Raw genomic sequence first — 17,256 nt, 5'->3', positions numbered from 1 at the left:
AACTGGCTCTACACTTAGTCACGATGTCCGCTCATATAGGCATTATTTGATGTATAAATTAGCACTTGAATGACACACGTCACATTGACTCCCAACTCTTCTGCTTGCAACCAATTCTTTTGATGGTAATGGCCTTTTTGAAGGCACCCTTCCAAATGGACATTTTGATCAAATATTGTCAAAACAAAGCACCCAAGCTCTCGACAACGAGGTTGGTTCTTACTTTTTGACGGGGTGGACTCCCCCCTAAACAAAGTTTACTTCTTGAACTTTGAAATTTGTATCTATTTGATCTTTTAATTTTCAAAATGTTTAAACATGTGTCTGAATTTTTTACTTTATTTCAAATAGTTCCTTGAGTTTTATAAAATATCTAATAGATTTTTAACTTCAATTTTATGTTCAGTATATCTCTAGCTTTAATTTTCAAAGAATTGAATATATCATGGACGTATTTGATGCAAAATAGAAAATTTACACCTACAAGACAAAATCTAAATTAGATACTTATTAAACATAAAATACACTTTCAAAAGTTAATTGACACAAACTAAAAAGTCGAGAAAAAACTGAACTTGTAATTTAATATTAAAAATAAAAAAAATAAATAAATAAAAAATGCTAACTCTAATTTGTCTACTATAATTAAAATTTAAAATATAAATTAAAGGGAAGAACAAAAAATGGGAAAAGCTTCACCGTGGACAGTTGAGGAGTTGACATTCGTTCCCTCGCAGTTTTTTTTTTTTTTTTTGGCGCCAAAATCTGCCATCATTCATTGAGTTAGGGTTTTTACACTATTGATGCGAGGATTATTTTTGGGATTACAATGGACACAGGAATTGCTCTCGATTCCCCTACCATTAAGCCCATTAACAAAGGTATTGTCCACCGAATTTGCGCAGGCCAAGTGATTCTTGACCTTTCTTCCGCCGTCAAGGAGTTAGTCGAGAACAGCTTGGACGCCGGAGCCACCAGCATCGAGATTGCCTTGAAAGATTACGGAGAAGAGTGGTTTCAGGTCATTGATAATGGGTCCGGCATTTCTCCCACCAATTTCAGGGTATTTCCCGAATTCTCATTACGACCGTATGCAGCTGAAGTTTTTTTTTTTTTCTCTGAGTGATGATTATATACTGTACTCAAACCACCCTTTTAATTATATTTGTGGTCTAACTCCTATTGACCTTCAACCATCGATACGTTGGAAGGAATTCATTGTTACCCAGTTGATATCTACGCTTTATGAATCTGGAATTTCGCGTTGGTTGATACTATTGCATTCTTTACAGGAATAATTTTTCCACTGTGTTTGATATGTTTGTTTTATAAATGTCGCAGGTTCTTGCTCTTAAGCATCATACGTCAAAATTGTCCGATTTTCCTGATCTTCAGTCTTTAACCACCTATGGTTTCAGAGGAGAGGCACTAAGTTCTCTTTGTTCTCTTGGGACTTTGACCGTTGAAACTAGGACAAATAATGAGTCTGTTGCAACGCACTTAACTTTTGATCATTCAGGACTACTAGTTGCTGAGAAGAAAACTGCACGCCAAGTTGGAACCACTATCATGGTTAAGAAGTTATTCTCCAATCTACCTGTGCGTAGTAAAGAGTTCAGTCGTAACATTCGAAAGGAATATGGCAAGCTCATTTCATTATTGAATGTAAGTTTTCTTTCTTGTATATACATTCTATCATTAGTGGGTTAAGTAGGATGTTAAGTAGGTTGTTAAGAGATGCCAAACATGGGCTGTAAGAAGTCTTTAGTTGCTCAAATATGGAGTTGCGTTTTTCCCCATCTTCTGATTGTAACTTTTGGTTCATTAAGAAAGTTAACTTGCCTTACTATAACAGGTTAAAGAATAAATTTTACTTTGAGAATTCCTGCGACAATATTTGTAAGAAAGAATTTCAAGTCTCGTGTCTGAAAGAAAAATTGTGTGATCATAGATGAACAGGTTCAGACCTCTATTGGTTACTATCTTATATAACGTTAAAGAATCAATTTTACTGTGAGAACTCCTATGATGATATTGATAAGGAAGGATTTCAAGTCTCATTTCAGTAATAAAAATGGTGTGATCATAGATGAAGAGGGTAGGGCTTCTATTGGTTACTATCTTATGTAAATATATTTTTATAATATGTATTAGTACGTTCATAAATCGTAACTCCTTTAATTTTCTCCAATGAAAACTTCCTTCTTATTTATTTTATTATTATTTTTAAATTTATTTTATATATATGAAAAAGCATCTCTTTTTTGAACTTTGCTGGTAACTTAATGTCTTCAATTGTTCTGTTTGTCATTGCAGGCTTATGCTGTCATAGCAAGAGGAGTTAGATTTGTTTGCACTAATTCTGCAGGGAAAAATGCAAAGTCTGTGGTATTCAAAACTCAAGGAAGTGGTTCCATTAAGGACAACATCATAACAGTATTTGGTATGAATACCTTCAACTGCTTGGAGTCTGTATCTATATTATTATCGGATGATTGCAAAATTGAAGGATTTGTATCGAAGAGTGGACAGGGAAGTGGGAGGAATTTGGGAGATCGGCAATTCTTTTTTGTAAATAATCGACCTGTGGATATGCCTAAAGTGAGCAAGCTTGTAAATGAGTTATATAAAAGTGCAAACTCCCGGCAATATCCAATTGCAATCATGAATTTCACTCTTCCAAGTAAAGCTTATGATGTCAACGTAACTCCTGATAAGAGAAAAATATTTTTCTCTGACGAAACTCACATTTTGCAAACATTGAGGGAGGAATTACTGAAGATCTATTCACCAACTAATGCCTGTTATTCTGTGAATAAAGTTGAAGAACCTACCAAACAAGTAGATAGCCTTGAGCTGTGTTCTGATAATGGGAAATTGAGCATGTTATTGGAACATTTCTCACCTGATGGAGGTGATCTCAGAGTTGCTTCTTCTCATCAGCCTTTGGCTGATGATGATGATTCTTTCAAGGAAATAAAAAATGCGGAACAATCCTCTCATACTACTGAGGTATTAAATAGTGATGGTGAGGAAAATATAACCAGAAAGGACTTCACTCTTAGAATGCATGGCATGAAGAACGCTGATGCTCTTATAAAGGATCGTGATCAGCATAAGAAAACTTATCTCAGTAGCAAGAAAGGTGTACAAGTTACTCCTTCCTCTCCAAGTGTGACTGTTGGAGGAACCGATACAAGCCGTGTTCAATCTTCACTTGACAAGTTTGTAACTATAAATAAGAGAAAGTATGAAAATTTATCTGCACCGCTGACTGAAGTGCCCATCTTAAGGAACCAATTTCTTAATAATCAATGGAAGAAAAGCTGTGCTGATAAACCTTCCAAGGATGTAGAATGCACACATGGAAACTGCCAGGCATTTGATGATTTTTCAGTAGGGAATGATGAAGATAGCTCGATACAAATTAAAACAGATAGAGTCTCAAGTAAACTCAGTCTTCCACTATCCTCTGCGGACCATAGTGATGATGGAGAAGCAACAGAGGTATACAATCTTTTACATTTGTGGGGGGAGGTTTGAAACAACTGGGAGTACTTTGAACCATATAGGCTATAACTTTGTATATAGTTTCCTTTCTTGATTAGAAATAAATTAATTCTCCCTTTTGAGAATTCTAAGCATCACTTCAGATTATAAGTGATACCTCTTTCCCCCCCTTTTGGAATACAACACAAAATTGTTGATGCTCGAGATTTTTCTGTTAGAAACACGATTATCTGGTTCTCCAAATAATTGATGATTTAGAGTGGCTCAATTGTTCTAGAAATCCAAAGTATTAGAAGGAAGCCAATAAAAAAAGACTGTATATCCATAATTTAATAGAAGCATCAAGTTATTTCTTCAAGACTATTGTGCGGGTTTAGGTGTAATTCGGTGTAACTTCCAACATGTATTTTAATCTGAGAGCAAAAGGAGTAAGTGCATGCTTGGTGGCAAGTGACCACGTTAGTACCTTTTGATAATATTGACATACGCATTTTATTTATTATACTCTGTCAAAAAATTGATGTCACTAAGATTTCTTGGCTCATGTGGCCATTTCTCTTGTAGAAATGTACAGGGGAAGCCATAGCCAAGGTGCATCCTTCTGTGATAGAATCTAGTGCTACACCCACCAAGGATCTTGAGATTATGTCTGAGGATCTTCCACTGTCTGGCTGTTCAGTACTTCCTTCTGGTTTTATGAAAGAGAGCTCCAGTCCTCTGTTGAAGTTATGTTCAACGTTTCATTTTGATTTTCATGAGCTGAAGAAAAGGAGGTCGCAGAGGCGATTGAGATACAAATTGAATGGCTATACATGTGAACGAAAGAAGTTGAAATGGTCTCTGAAATGCTAACATTGTTCAATAATATTCTATCTACTCTTACAGTGTACATTAATGATTAACGTTTTATTGTCGCTTGCAAGCCACTATGCTGCTGCTACCCTGAAGCTTTCCCAACCTGATAATGAAGACAGGAAAGCAAGAGCTTTAGAAGCAGCTGCTAGGGAGCTGGACAGGCTCTTCAGAAAGAAAGATTTTAGTAGAATGAAGGTCATCTCGTCCCACCTTTTGTATGCTTTCTAATGAATTTGCAGTTGAAACTATTACTTGCCGTAAGTTGATGTTGACCAGATCTTTCAATATGTGTTTTAACGTACAATACCTGTTTACTACAAGCTTTGACGACTTACACTAGTAAGATATGCCATTGATGACATTTAATTGCTTCCATTAATGTTCACTTCTCTCAAGACCTCATTTGAGTCTATAGCCATGTTTGGCCATAGTCTCTTTGGGGCATTCTCAAGAAATGAGTTCTCTTATTTTGGGAAGCTTAAGCCAAGATTGATAGTTGAGTATTTCCTTATGTTCATACAATCTACATCAATCTTGGCTTCTTGTAGGCAGAAAGGATGAAGCAGAGCGTCTATAGTTTTACTTAGTTGGTCCAATCCCATTGCATTAGTGAATAAATTGTTTTCCAGCGATTCTTTTTCCACTTGAAAATGAAAGGACTAGTATTTACATCTATTTTATAGGTGATTGGACAATTCAACCTCGGATTTATCATTGGGAAGTTAGATCAAGATCTATTCATTGTTGACCAGGTGATTTTCCTTGCATCATATTGGACTCTTTTGCTAAATTATTTTCATGTTATACCAAAATTTCAATGTATTAATGGAAATATTCAAATTTTAGCATGCTGCTGATGAGAAGTACAATTTTGAGCGACTGTCACAATCGACAATTTTGAACCAACAGCCTTTACTACGGTGAGGGGCTTTGCTGTTCTTTATCTTTGTTTTAGTTTCTGTTAGAATGAGAATGAGAAATTATCGTGAGATACACTGGTTAGCAGAGATTGAGAAGAGGAAAAAAAAAAAAAAAAAGTTTGGTGTAAAATCCTTCTCTGTTTTTCTAAGGTCTTCTTTAATTATTCTTGCAGGCCGTTGAGGTTGGAATTATCTGCTGAAGAAGAAGTTGTCGTTTCAATTCACATGGACGTATTCAGGTGATTGTAGTTTTTGGGAAAATTATTCTCTTACTCAAGAAAGGACCCCATAATTGATTGATTTTATACCAGAAAGACTGTATCTTTTCTTTTTCTCTCCTTGTGAGAGTTTGCATCTCCTAAACATTTAATCTTTTTCATTACATCAATGAGAAGTTGTTTCTTGTTTAAAATAATAATAATAATAATTCAACAAAGGATGCTAATTTTAAAAGGAAAGGAAGTATATAATAAAAAAGTCTAAAATACAATCTCAACACAAATATACTACAGACATATCTACAATCATATTTCTGTCTCTGCGTCTGCTATAATTTGGTAGTCTCTCTCTATGCATCTACGATAGAAGAGTTCTATGGACTATGGAGAACAAATAGTTAGAAATTCATTCATTTTAGGTTCCCAACACAGATCAGAAATATCAAATATGTCATGACCTATTTATCTAGCTATGTAGTGCGTTCAATATTTGAGCTGTACAATAATTCTGCATCCTTTGTATGACTCATACTAGCTAGTATCAATTTGTTTTTAGGTACCATTGTGGTGCAAACAGTTCCCATTTTCTCATTCCCATCATTAAAATTTTGCTGATTATTTGGCTGAACCTTATCCTCGTCATCTGTTGAAATCAAATTCTATACTCTGGTGACAGGAAAAATGGATTTACTATAGAGGAAGATCCACGTGCTCTATCCAGCAATCGATTCAGATTAAAAGCTGTCCCTTTTAGTAAAAATATAACATTCGGAGTTGAAGGTGGTTCTCGTTTGCTTCGGTGATGGTACTTTAGTAACATAACCGTTAGTTAAGAGTTTATTTTACCATGTAGATACAGCGCTTTCATATTCGATTTCACAATTTTAGATATGGTAGTTGCAAGTCATGGTTATTCACATCAAATTGAACTGGGAATAATTGTATGGATGTGCAGAGAGATATGAGAAATACCGAATATGGTGCGAGTAAAAGTTACAAGGAATGGGTTGTCTGTTGGCATGTAGTATACTTGTTTTTTGATTTCCAGACTTCCTGCCTTGATCATTCTATAAGACAATGTAAATGCTGAGGTCTCATTATTCAAGATACAGAGAACTGTTAGGTTGAATTGCTTGTATTTTATAGGATACTTCCTGCTGTTTTCCAGCAAAACATGCAGTGTGATTACTATAATAACAATAGTGGTGGATCTGAAACAGATGTTAAGGACCTGATTTCTACACTTGCTGATAGCGAAGGTGAATGTTCTATAATCGGCTCTTATCGGATGGACACTGCTGATTCAGTCTGCCCTTCCCGAGTTCGAGCAATGTTAGCATCTCGGGCATGTAGATCTTCTGTTATGATTGGGGATCCTCTAGGGAGAAATGAAATGCAGAAGGTGACACTCTATGCTGTATCTCTCTTTTAAGGAATCTGACTTGAAAAAATTAAGTTCCTTCCATTGCTTGCAAGCCTGTGAATCCCTTTGAGCGTAAATAATAGTAGCAGCCACCTCCTGATATGGTTGTTTGTTTCAGATACTGGAGCATTTGGCAGAACTGAAATCTCCTTGGAACTGTCCTCATGGAAGGCCAACCATGAGACATTTGGTGGATCTTACGACAATTAAAAGGTCTGAAGAAAGTGACGCTGATTGTTGAATGTTTCTTCTTTTTCATTCTTCTTCTTCTCCTCTCTTTGGTTTAGAATGTGGAATCCAAATTACGGGGTAGCTTTAATTTATCAGGTTAACCTGAAATCCATGTGAGATTTAGTCCTCTGCTTGTGAAATTTGTAAATAATTAGGAGATATAATTAAGCCATCCTTGTGTAAAATTTAAACAGGTGTATTAATGAGAAGGTGCATGCGGACCCTTCTATTCTGGCATAGGCTTCTTGTCTCTATTCTTTTTTTTTCCCATTGTATTGGTGCATGCGATGATCTTGGTTTAACTACTGTCGTAAGAGGCGTGTGATAACAATCATCTAACATTTGCTTCATAAATAACATTGGCTAAATTTCTTTATCAAAAAAATATTTTTAAAAAAAAAAATATATATATATATATATATATATATATATATATATATATATATATATTAAGATAAACAATTGAGATCACGCTTGTTCTAAGGGACATGTAATTCATCGATGATAACCTAAAAAACGAACCTTATTTGATTAGGTTTATTGTTTAGTTGTGTTTCATAATCGTATTGAACTGAGGCGGTCCCAAATTTGTAATTAAAATAAGATATCGGATTAAAAAGTGGAGGGTGTTCAACTGAATTCTGTTTAAAACTATGCCAAGTCACTACCTTTACTATTATTATAGTAATATAAGAAATATGAATCTTTCACATTTACTACCATCATCATTTGATATATGTGATATTCAGAATTTTATTTTATTATGTTTATGATTGAAGTCCATTACAATTAATCTATCAATAGAATCCCATTGTAATGGTCTTCAGATGGTCTTTGCAGGAAGGAAAAAAAAAACCATCCAAATAGGAAGAACCAACAATACTAAGACGTAAATTTTACCGATTTGTTTTTTCAAAATAATAATAATAATAATAATTTACGGATTTCTGAAAAATAAATTTTGCTTGTGTACTTTTGAAAATTTTGTTTCATTTTAGTCGATGTTTTCAATTTTAGTCCCAGTCTGTCATGGTCTTTATTTCAAACAAAATTTATTCATCAACTTAGGAAAGTCTGGTCAAAATGAAATCGACTAAAATCTAGCATAATTGAGTTGGAAAGTAAACAGATAAGATCTTAGAAGTTCATATAACAAACTCGAACTTTATATAAAACTCAAACTAAAGAGAAGAAACCAAACTTGAGATTCTTGGATAGGGGCACTTTCTCAAAAAATTTGTCAAGTCATCCCTGATTTCCTAGGTAATTTTTAGGTAATTTTCACAGCCAACCGAACCATGGAATTCTCCAAATTACTGAACATCATAAACTGAGCATCATAAACAATTCTAAGCAAACCGTATCATAAACTGAGAAAAAGGCCCACACAGCTCAGTTCAACTCATTCTTAATGCATCTATAAACTAGAGAAATAATATCTTCCCTGGATTGCAAAGATTTTAAGCAGTTCAAAAATAGCAGTTCCAGTGAAATACAGTGAAATAGGCCACATCATAAAGCTCAAAAATTCAAGCCACAACTATGAAAACATTATAGAATGCTTGGTTATTTATGAACCCTGCAAAATCATGTGCTAGCTGCAGCTTCCTTTTTCTCTTCTGAGGACCCAACTCCACCTTTGATTTCAGCCTCCGGCTTCGCAGCTTCGCTTTTTTCTGGCTTTGACACCTCTTGTTCTATAAGATAAAACAGATTATCATCAACACAAAACAGCTAATTGATCCCTTCAACCAAATATAGCAAACGAGCTACAGCCAACATAAAAGAGTGAACAATGTTGTCGAAATACTGTCGACATTATTTCAATTGCCTATAATAATTCAACCACTTCAGATACAATTGCCAGACCTCAGGCACAATAATAAAGCATTCTGCATTGCTTAAGAAAAATGGGAACTTACCATCATCATCGCTCTCGTCGGAGTCATTATCATCTCCCATATCTCCCATGTCTCCCATGTCCATGTCACCCATGCCACCCATACCGCCAAATTTCTGCAAGATAAAACATTGATTAGAACAAGATATAGAGATACGGAATAAAGCAACCAGTTCAACTAACACATCCTTACCGAAAAGTCCATGCCTCCCAAATCCAAGTCACCTAGACCAGCAGTTCCTGAAAAACCAAAAGACAGACAATACACATTAGAAACGCAAGAAAGGATTAAAAAAAATTATAGTTCACAGTAAAAACCCAACAACTTGAGGCACGGCAGGACTACCATTATCTTCATCCTCATCCACCCATTTGTCCCAATCTACTTTGACATAATGGGGTGGCTTTCCATCTCCACGCAATAGCTTTTTCCACCATCCCTTCTCTGCCTTTTCTAGTATGCAGAATATGCTCCGAACTCCAATGTTAACTTTACTTTCCTGTTAGAACAAGAACTCTGTGTTGTCAAACTGTATATCATACATTTCTTCAAATTTTCCTGACAACTAGAAATTAGATGCAAACTACAGGGTCCATTCATTATATAAAAGCCTACTCTAAATGGAAAGGCCATGGCAGGAATTATGAGAGAAGTAATGTCTACTTACCTCAACATTAACTTTATCGAAGAGCTCCAACTTCAGTTCATAATGGTGATTCTCTGAACCAGCACTACCAGAGAAAGTGAATACTCCATCCGGCTCAAGATTAACCTTAGAATCCTTTGAGTCAGGGAGTTGTACAGTGATAAAGACCTTGTCCAGTCTCTGAGCCCATTTCACCTCAGGATGACGACTACATTTATTAAACAAATGTTATCAACAATCACAGATGTATGAATAAGTTGTAACAGTCTCAAAAGGTATGTTCATATAGGAAATCCTCAAAAGTATGAATTTAACTAAATCGTGTTTATGAGTCCACATATCAAAGAGCCAGCCACCTAATCACAAGTTGAAACGACAAGCCAAGAAGCTGTTTTGAAATCAAATTCAGCAAAAAAAAAAAAAAAAAAAAAAAAGGCTAACGAGATAGGGCCTCAGTTAACCAAGTTGGAAACAAATCTCAGCTTTAAGTTGACCCAACAACTTACAGATTAATTTCAAGCCCCTATAAGTTAAAAACAAAAATGCAAGCCGACCAAATGTACAGTACATGATGTCAACAGAAAACTTGAATAAATATATGTTTGAAAAATAATACTGGGACCCTTGTGAGAAAACACTGCACACAAGAAGAAATATCAACAAAAAAAAAAAAGAAAAAAAAAAAAAGCATGGGTGATACCAGAATCAAAACTTACAACCATCCCAACTAAGAAAAACAGGAACTTCTTAAAACCCTAAATAAACCACCATGATATTCCCACAATTCTCAGCTCAAAACCAACCAAGCCTTTACAAATTCCAAGCCCGAAAATCACATCAATTAGGGGGGGGAAACCATTTGGTAAGACATTTCTACCCAACAACTCACAAGATAGACTCTGATTCCCAACACCCAAAGTAAAAGAGAGAAAATCAGCAACGAATCTACAATGATCTCATATATTTGGCACAACCCAGTACAGTTGGAGAAGTAAAAATGGGGAAAATGAAGATCACAAAATCACAGATCAAAAAGACACCCAAAAGAATGCAATCTACGGAAAAATCAAGGTTGAGAGAGAGAGAGAGAGAGCAGCAATTTACCTCATTGCTTCGGATTATACAAAGATGATGTAGAAAGTGAAAAACCCTAGAGAAAGTGAAAGGAAGAGGGGAAGAAGAAACAGAAACCCTAAGGCAGAAGATAAGCCAAGTGGGCGGTATGAGTTGTGGGAAATAAAAGAAGAGGGAATGAGGGTTCTAGTACTTTCTAGCTACAATCTTCCTCACTTCTTTGGATGCCTTAACTTTTCAATTTTGTGTTGAATTTGGCTTCCATTCTATGGTCATGGGCTCATATTATTCTTATTGGGCTTTTGCTTGCCCTAGATCCAACAATACCCTCTATTATTTTCTTATTGGATTTCATTGAAGGGAAGAATGTAAGTGATGGGATGGGTGGGCATTTAGAATTTTTTCTTTTTCTTTCTTTTGTGCTCATTATGCAAATTGGGTTGCTTACTGTGTTGCCTGTTACGGCGTTGGACTTTTTTTTTTTTATTTCGAGGGACAAATTAGATTTTTTATTTCTTTGACTAGATTTATGATTAATTAATAGTGATTTTTTTTTTGTTTTCTTTGCGTTATGAGGTTTAAAAAAAAAATACTCTCTAACAAATTCAAATATTTAAACATATTTGGTTTGTGATCCAAAAATTTGTTTTAAAAAAACGAAAAATAAATTATTTTTTCACTATATTTGAAAACATTTTTTGTTCCGATTTCAAAATTTAAAAATTGTGTTTAGTTGTTAATTTGAAAATGCATGTGTTGCAACCAAAAGGCATATAATATCCTTCATTTAATTAAGCAGGTTTACCGTTTAAAACAATTATCCTTAATTATAATCTAATATTTAATCAGTTTTAATTAAGCTCAATCCTTAGTAATTTTAATTTTAATTAAATAATATAAAAATATATTTTAATAGACAAATATGTTATACGAAAAGTGAAAATAGATAAAAATAGGATATGTTAATAAAGAATATTGCTTTTTTCTAAAATAAATATGATATAAATAATGAATGAAATAATAAATAATAAACTAGTTATAAATAATCAACAATGATCATATGTTCATCATGAAAGATCAAATTAAAATTGATCTCAATAAATAATCGTTTATTTATAAAAAAAAAATGTTAGTAATCAATTATTATTATTGAATAATGAATTTTTTTACTAACTAAATTTAACTAATTAAGTAAATATTTTAATAGATTATTATTAATTTATTAAAACAAATATTTATATTGATTTAGTGAAAGTAATATTAATTAGTTAATTAGTTAACTATATTCAAAATGAAATTAGGTATAAAATGAAAAATAGAAAATGATGGAATAAAGAGACCATAGTTTTGGGTGGGAAAAGAAAACTCTTATATGTGGGCAAAAAGGATGCTTTGGAATAGTTAATTCCCCAGGCAATGTATTGAAAGTTGCAAAACAAATATGGATTTTGGATGTCTGTGTCAATTCTCATTCAGAAAACCCTTTAACCAAATGACCCTTTAGGATATATTTGGCTAATGAGTTGGGAAGTAGAGTTGTGAACTTCACTTCTTATTTGGCTCAAGGAGCTTGTGGGTCACACTACTAAAAAAAATCAATTTTATACCTTAACAAATCTTTACACTGAAGAACATGACTCCAATGGCCCTTTTTTTTTAAACAAACTTTTATGTAACAGATCTTCAAAAATATGTATATAAGAAGATCAAAATAAAAAAGAGAGATTAGGGAAATGGTGTAGAGTGAACTTATCTTTACAGTTTTCTTCAAGAAGATTTCACTCCTTTCCGTGGATGGAGGCTATCCTTCGCCGAACCACGTACAACGTGTGTTCTACTCTTTCTTCTCCATCATTCTTTATGCTTGCATGTGTTGCCTTTGTTTTCCCTTGCCAAATCGCCATGTGAGAGAAATTGAGGGTTAGAGAGAATTTTTCCTTTCGAAAGAGAAGAACTGAAAGATAATTCTGAATAATAAAGGGAAAGAGAAGACTTACCTCACGTGTGATTAAGTATGCAACATGGCACTATGTAAACCACACTCGGCAGCTACCACATCTCATAATTTGAATCAGAATCAACTTGAGCCTATTTTCTTTCCCTGTCAATTGGGCCCAATAAATTGGTATCAGAACAAAGACTTTCAAGAAATCAATTCTTGGAGAGCCAAGATTCAAATTCTGATTCAATATGGCAGTAGCAAGATTCAAAATTGAAAATTTTGATGGAAAAGGTGATTTTGGCTTATGGAAAGTCAAAATCAGAGTCATTCTTAGTCAGCAAAAAGTTCACAAGGCACTTTTAGATCCATCAACTCTCCCAACAATAATCACAACAAAGGAAAAGGAAGATATGAAGTTGGAAGCCTTGATGCTTGAATACTTGACTCAAGAGCCACTAATCACGTTCGTTCTTCTTTATAGGGAATTAGTTCCTTCTAGCAACTCGAATTGAGTGAAATGATGCTCAAGGTTGGAGCGGGAGACACCATTTTAGCTCTGCAATGGGAGCTGCTAAGTTGTTTTTTAGAAGTAGATTTTTTGTTTTTAGAAAACGTATATATTGCTCCCAAAATGAGAAGGAACCTTGTTTCTATTTCCTATTTAATGGAACAATTGCACTCTGCGTTCATTATGAAAAATGGTATGACTAATTATTCAGCTAAACTAGAAAACAACTTATACGTGTTAAGACCAACTGAATCAAAGACACTTTTAAATCATGAGATGTTTAAAATTGCTAATACTAAAAAAAAGACAAAGAATTTCTCCAAGTAACAATGATACTATCTTTGACATTTGAGATTAGACCACATAAATCTCGATAGAATCGGGAGATGGGTAGAAGATGATTCATTATCTCCATGTGAATCTTGTCTCTAAGGTAAAATGACTAAAAGACCTTTTAGTGGAAAATGTTATAGAGTCAAAGAGCCCTTAGAGCTTATACATTCAAATCTTTATGGTCCAATGAATGTAAAGGCTAGAGAAGGGTACAAATACTTCATTTCTTTCATAGATGATTATTTAAGGTATGGTTACTTATACCTAATGGAACATAAGTCTGAAGCCTTTGAAAAGTTCAAAGAGTATAAGACATGAAGTTGAAAACCTATTAGGAAAAACAATTAAAACACTTCAATATGATGGAGTGGAGAATACATGTATTTAGAATTCCAGGACTATATGATAGAACATGGAATTCAATCCTAACTCTCAGCACCTGGTGCACCTCAGCAGAATGGTGTATCAAAAAGGAGAAATAGAACCTTACTAGATATGGTTCGTTCTATGATGAGTTATGCTTAATTGCCTAACTCGTTTTGGGAGTATGCGGTAGAGACCACAATTCACGTCTTGAACAATGTTCCCTCAAAGAGTGTTTTTGGAACATCTTTTGAGTTATGAAGGAGGCGTAAACTGAGTTTACGTTACTTTGGAATCTGAGGTTGTCCTACACATGTGTTAGTGACAAATCCTAAGAAGTTGGAACCTCGTTCAAGATTATGCTAATTTGTTGGTTACCCTAAGGAAACCAGAGGTGGTTCATTTTATGACCCTCAAGAAAATAAAGTGTTTATATCGACAAATGCTATCTTTTTAAGAAGACCACATGAGTGATCATAAACCATGAAGCAAAATTGTATTGAGTGAAGCTACTGAAGAATCAACAAGGGTTATTGATGCAGCTGGTTCTTCATCAAGAGTTAATGAAGAAACTAGGGGTATTCATGAGTTGGGTTGGGTTGGGTTGAAAGACTTTTTAGACTCAACCCAATTGTTCGGGTTGTAAATTTCTTCAACCCAATAACTCTTATTAAAAAATGAACCCACTCAACCCAACCATGAAATATTTGGGTTGGGTTGGTTCGGTTTCATCGGGTCATTTATTTAAAATCTTGTTCTAAAAAGAAACAAAGCGTAAATATGTAAAAATCTAATTTAATTATTTTCATATATTGAATTAAGATTAACTACTCAATTTCAATTTATATAGTGAATATTTTCTTTCAAAAGTGCAAAAACTACTTTTAAGAGTTGTTGAAGAATAAATTATTCAAAAAAATATTGGAATTAAATAAAATTAAAATCAATATATGTATAAATAATTGTTTTATAAGTAACAAAAAAAATATATTTTAAAATTAATAATAAATTCGGGTTGGTTCAAGTTGGTTTGGATTATATTAGGTGAACCCATGAACCAACCCAACCTATAAAATTTTCATTTATTTAAACCCAACCCAACTCAAATGAGTTGATAACCCAACCCAAACCGCATGGGTTGGGTTGGGTTGATCGGGTTTTTTGAACACCCCTAGAAGAAACCAATACTTCAGGTCAGTCTCGTTCTTCTCAATCGTTGAGAATACCTCGACGCAGTGGGAGAGTTGTGATACAACCTGACCGTTACTTGGGTTTAACTGAAACTTAGGTTTTCATACCAGATGATGATTTTGAGGATTCATTGTCCTATAAACAGACAATGAATGATGTAGACAAGGACCAATGAGTCAAAGTCATGGACCATGAAATGTGATCTATGTACTCCAATTCAGTATGGGATCTTGTAGATCCACTGAAGGGGTAAAACTCATAGGGTACAAATAGATCTATAAAAGAAAGAAAGACGTAGCTGGAAAGGTATAAAACTTCAAAGTTAGACTAGTAGCAAAGTATTATACCCAGAGGGAAGAGATTGGCTATGAGGAAACTTTTTCCCTTGTTACTATGCTTAAGTCTATAAGAATTCTCTTGTCGATAGCTACAAATGGATGTCAAGACTGCTTTTCTAAATGGAAATCTTGAAGAGAATATCCTTATGTCTCAGCCTGAGGGATTCATAGCCCAACGTCAGGAGTAAAAAGTTTACAAGCTGAATTGATCCATTTATGAGTTAAAGGGTTTTGATCAAAACGTTGATGAACCTTGTATCTACAAGAAATCCATCAACGATAAAATAGCTTTTCTAACACTTTATGTGGACGATATTTGCTTATGAATCCAGATTCGGCCTCTGATGGCCCCAATATTCTCCTGCGACCTAGCTATGTCATCCTCCATTGCCTTGAATGCTTTTTAGAAGTGAAAGTTGTCCCCACAAACCAACACGGGTCCTTTCAGTATGCTTTGTCCTCACTCACATGCATCCTAGGAAAACTCCCAAGAGGTCACCCAACAAAGGATTGCTCCAAGCTAAGCACGTTTAACTTTGGAGTTCTTATGATTGAGCCACCGAAAAGGAAGGTGCACCTTATTGGTATAGGTAGTAACTTTCAATTCTTTTAAACCTTTCTTAACCATACTTTTATGTCCTCAGGAATCCTCTCATTCAGATGTGATATCAGTTCATTCATGTACCCCTCATGAACTCGAATCGTTACACTCTTGGCTAAAGTGTTTGAGGGTTATCTAGAGAGTTTAGATCTACGAGACATGTATATTATATAATCTAGGACAAGTGGGAGAGTAATGGGTATATGGATGCCCTAATTTATTATATTTATTTACAATAATCCCGCTTTTTGGATTCTAATATTGTGTACAACCCACTTACTAGAGTTTTAGTTCAAGTGGGAGTTTGTTGGATTTGATATCCTAAAACTCGTAGATAGTAAATGTTATTAATTGACCATCATCAATAAAAAGTTATAGATGTTAATTCAATAAATGTTATTGTTTATGTTGTTTGTCTCTTTTTATCTTAATAACCCTAAATCTGATAAACTAACATTCAAGGCTTTCTTATGAGTCTTGAATTATATGTGGAGACATATAAGGATCAATGTTCAAGATACAACCTAAAGGATCTATAGTATAGGGACAAGGTTAGGTATCTTATCTTGGTAACACTATGGATACGACCCACTTTGTATTTGATACAAATGCAATGATCCAACGCGTTCGTGTAGTTGACATGCGAGTGAAAGTATCATATATAATGAGTTTTCATAAGACTGGACCGTAAAATAGTAACCACTAAATGTAACACCGTTAACTAGTTAGATTCCTACTTCAATAGGATGACCTACGCAACTTAGTCTTAATCCTGAGTATATTATGAACTCCTGTTCACGAGGGATTGTCCTTTGATTTATATAGGCGAGGATGGCTAGTTTGTTGACCCAATATGCCTACCATTTTAGGGACAAGACTGAGTGGGGAGTTGGAAACATAATAATATAAGATGGAATTCACTCTTTCCCACCTTAAGGGTAAGTAAGTGAGTGTTCCCTTGAGCGGTGTGTCCGGAACTTGAGCAAAGGACCCTACCCTCTCATTGACTCGAGAGGGTTTCTGTTTATTGGTTAGACCATAAACAGATTGAGGTAACCCAAGGGTAAAACAATAATTTGATCCAGTTGGAGTCACGAACACTCGTGAAGGACTAACTTGCTATTATTGATCTATATCCGCATACACAGAAATATATTTGTAGTGAGAAAAGTGCAGCTGTAGGTTTTTAGTGGAGTGTACCC

General features: G+C 34.5%; 2 protein-coding genes across 3 annotated transcripts; one reads left to right on the top strand and one right to left on the bottom strand.

Annotated features, from left to right (window-relative positions):
* The first annotated feature begins 669 nt into the window (after nt 1-669).
* Nucleotides 670-7,394, top strand: PMS1 (DNA mismatch repair protein). Of its 2 annotated transcripts, none has more exons than XR_016532098.1 (11): nt 670-1,063; nt 1,342-1,665; nt 2,317-3,507; nt 4,075-4,346; nt 4,434-4,560; nt 5,049-5,117; nt 5,212-5,285; nt 5,459-5,524; nt 6,180-6,308; nt 6,724-6,905; nt 7,045-7,394. XR_016532098.1 is itself a non-coding variant. In XM_039043257.2 (11 exons), exons 1-11 carry the CDS (start codon nt 830-832, stop codon nt 7,165-7,167), a joined length of 2,766 nt encoding a protein of 921 aa, XP_038899185.1. In that variant the 5' UTR covers nt 670-829; the 3' UTR covers nt 7,168-7,394. The 2 variants fall into 2 exon arrangements, 1 of the variants encoding a protein (XP_038899185.1); XM_039043257.2 differs by having other exon boundaries at nt 6,180-6,283.
* A 1,155-nt stretch (nt 7,395-8,549) lies between these two features.
* On the bottom strand, nt 8,550-11,165 carry LOC120084985 (HSP20-like chaperones superfamily protein). The gene is made up of 6 exons (XM_039040799.2): nt 10,809-11,165; nt 9,726-9,912; nt 9,404-9,557; nt 9,251-9,297; nt 9,080-9,173; nt 8,550-8,854 (listed from the first exon to the last, which is right to left on the bottom strand). The coding sequence occupies exons 1-6, from the start codon at nt 10,811-10,813 to the stop codon at nt 8,745-8,747; spliced, it is 597 nt and encodes a 198-aa protein (XP_038896727.1). The 5' UTR covers nt 10,814-11,165; the 3' UTR covers nt 8,550-8,744.
* Nucleotides 11,166-17,256: the final 6,091 nt, after the last annotated feature.

Source organism: Benincasa hispida, chromosome 9 (assembly GCF_027475165.1).
Source record: "Benincasa hispida cultivar pf3 chromosome 9, pf3_genome.v1.1, whole genome shotgun sequence".
NCBI classification, from domain to species: domain Eukaryota; kingdom Viridiplantae; phylum Streptophyta; class Magnoliopsida; order Cucurbitales; family Cucurbitaceae; genus Benincasa; species Benincasa hispida.
This window is presented reverse-complemented; position numbering and strand designations above follow the sequence as displayed.

Coding starts and splice junctions, on each gene's coding strand:
- PMS1 (XM_039043257.2), top strand. CDS start 830: ATGGACACAGGAATTGCTCTCGATTCCCCTACCATTAAGCCCATTAAC. Junction 1,666..2,316: donor AGCTCATTTCATTATTGAAT/GTAAGTTTTCTT, acceptor TTGTCATTGCAG/GCTTATGCTGTCATAGCAAG. Junction 5,525..6,179: donor ATTCACATGGACGTATTCAG/GTGATTGTAGTT, acceptor CTCTGGTGACAG/GAAAAATGGATTTACTATAG.
- LOC120084985 (XM_039040799.2), bottom strand. Junction 9,558..9,725: donor TCGATAAAGTTAATGTTGAG/GTAAGTAGACAT, acceptor TTGTTCTAACAG/GAAAGTAAAGTTAACATTGG. Junction 8,855..9,079: donor CGACGAGAGCGATGATGATG/GTAAGTTCCCAT, acceptor TTTATCTTATAG/AACAAGAGGTGTCAAAGCCA.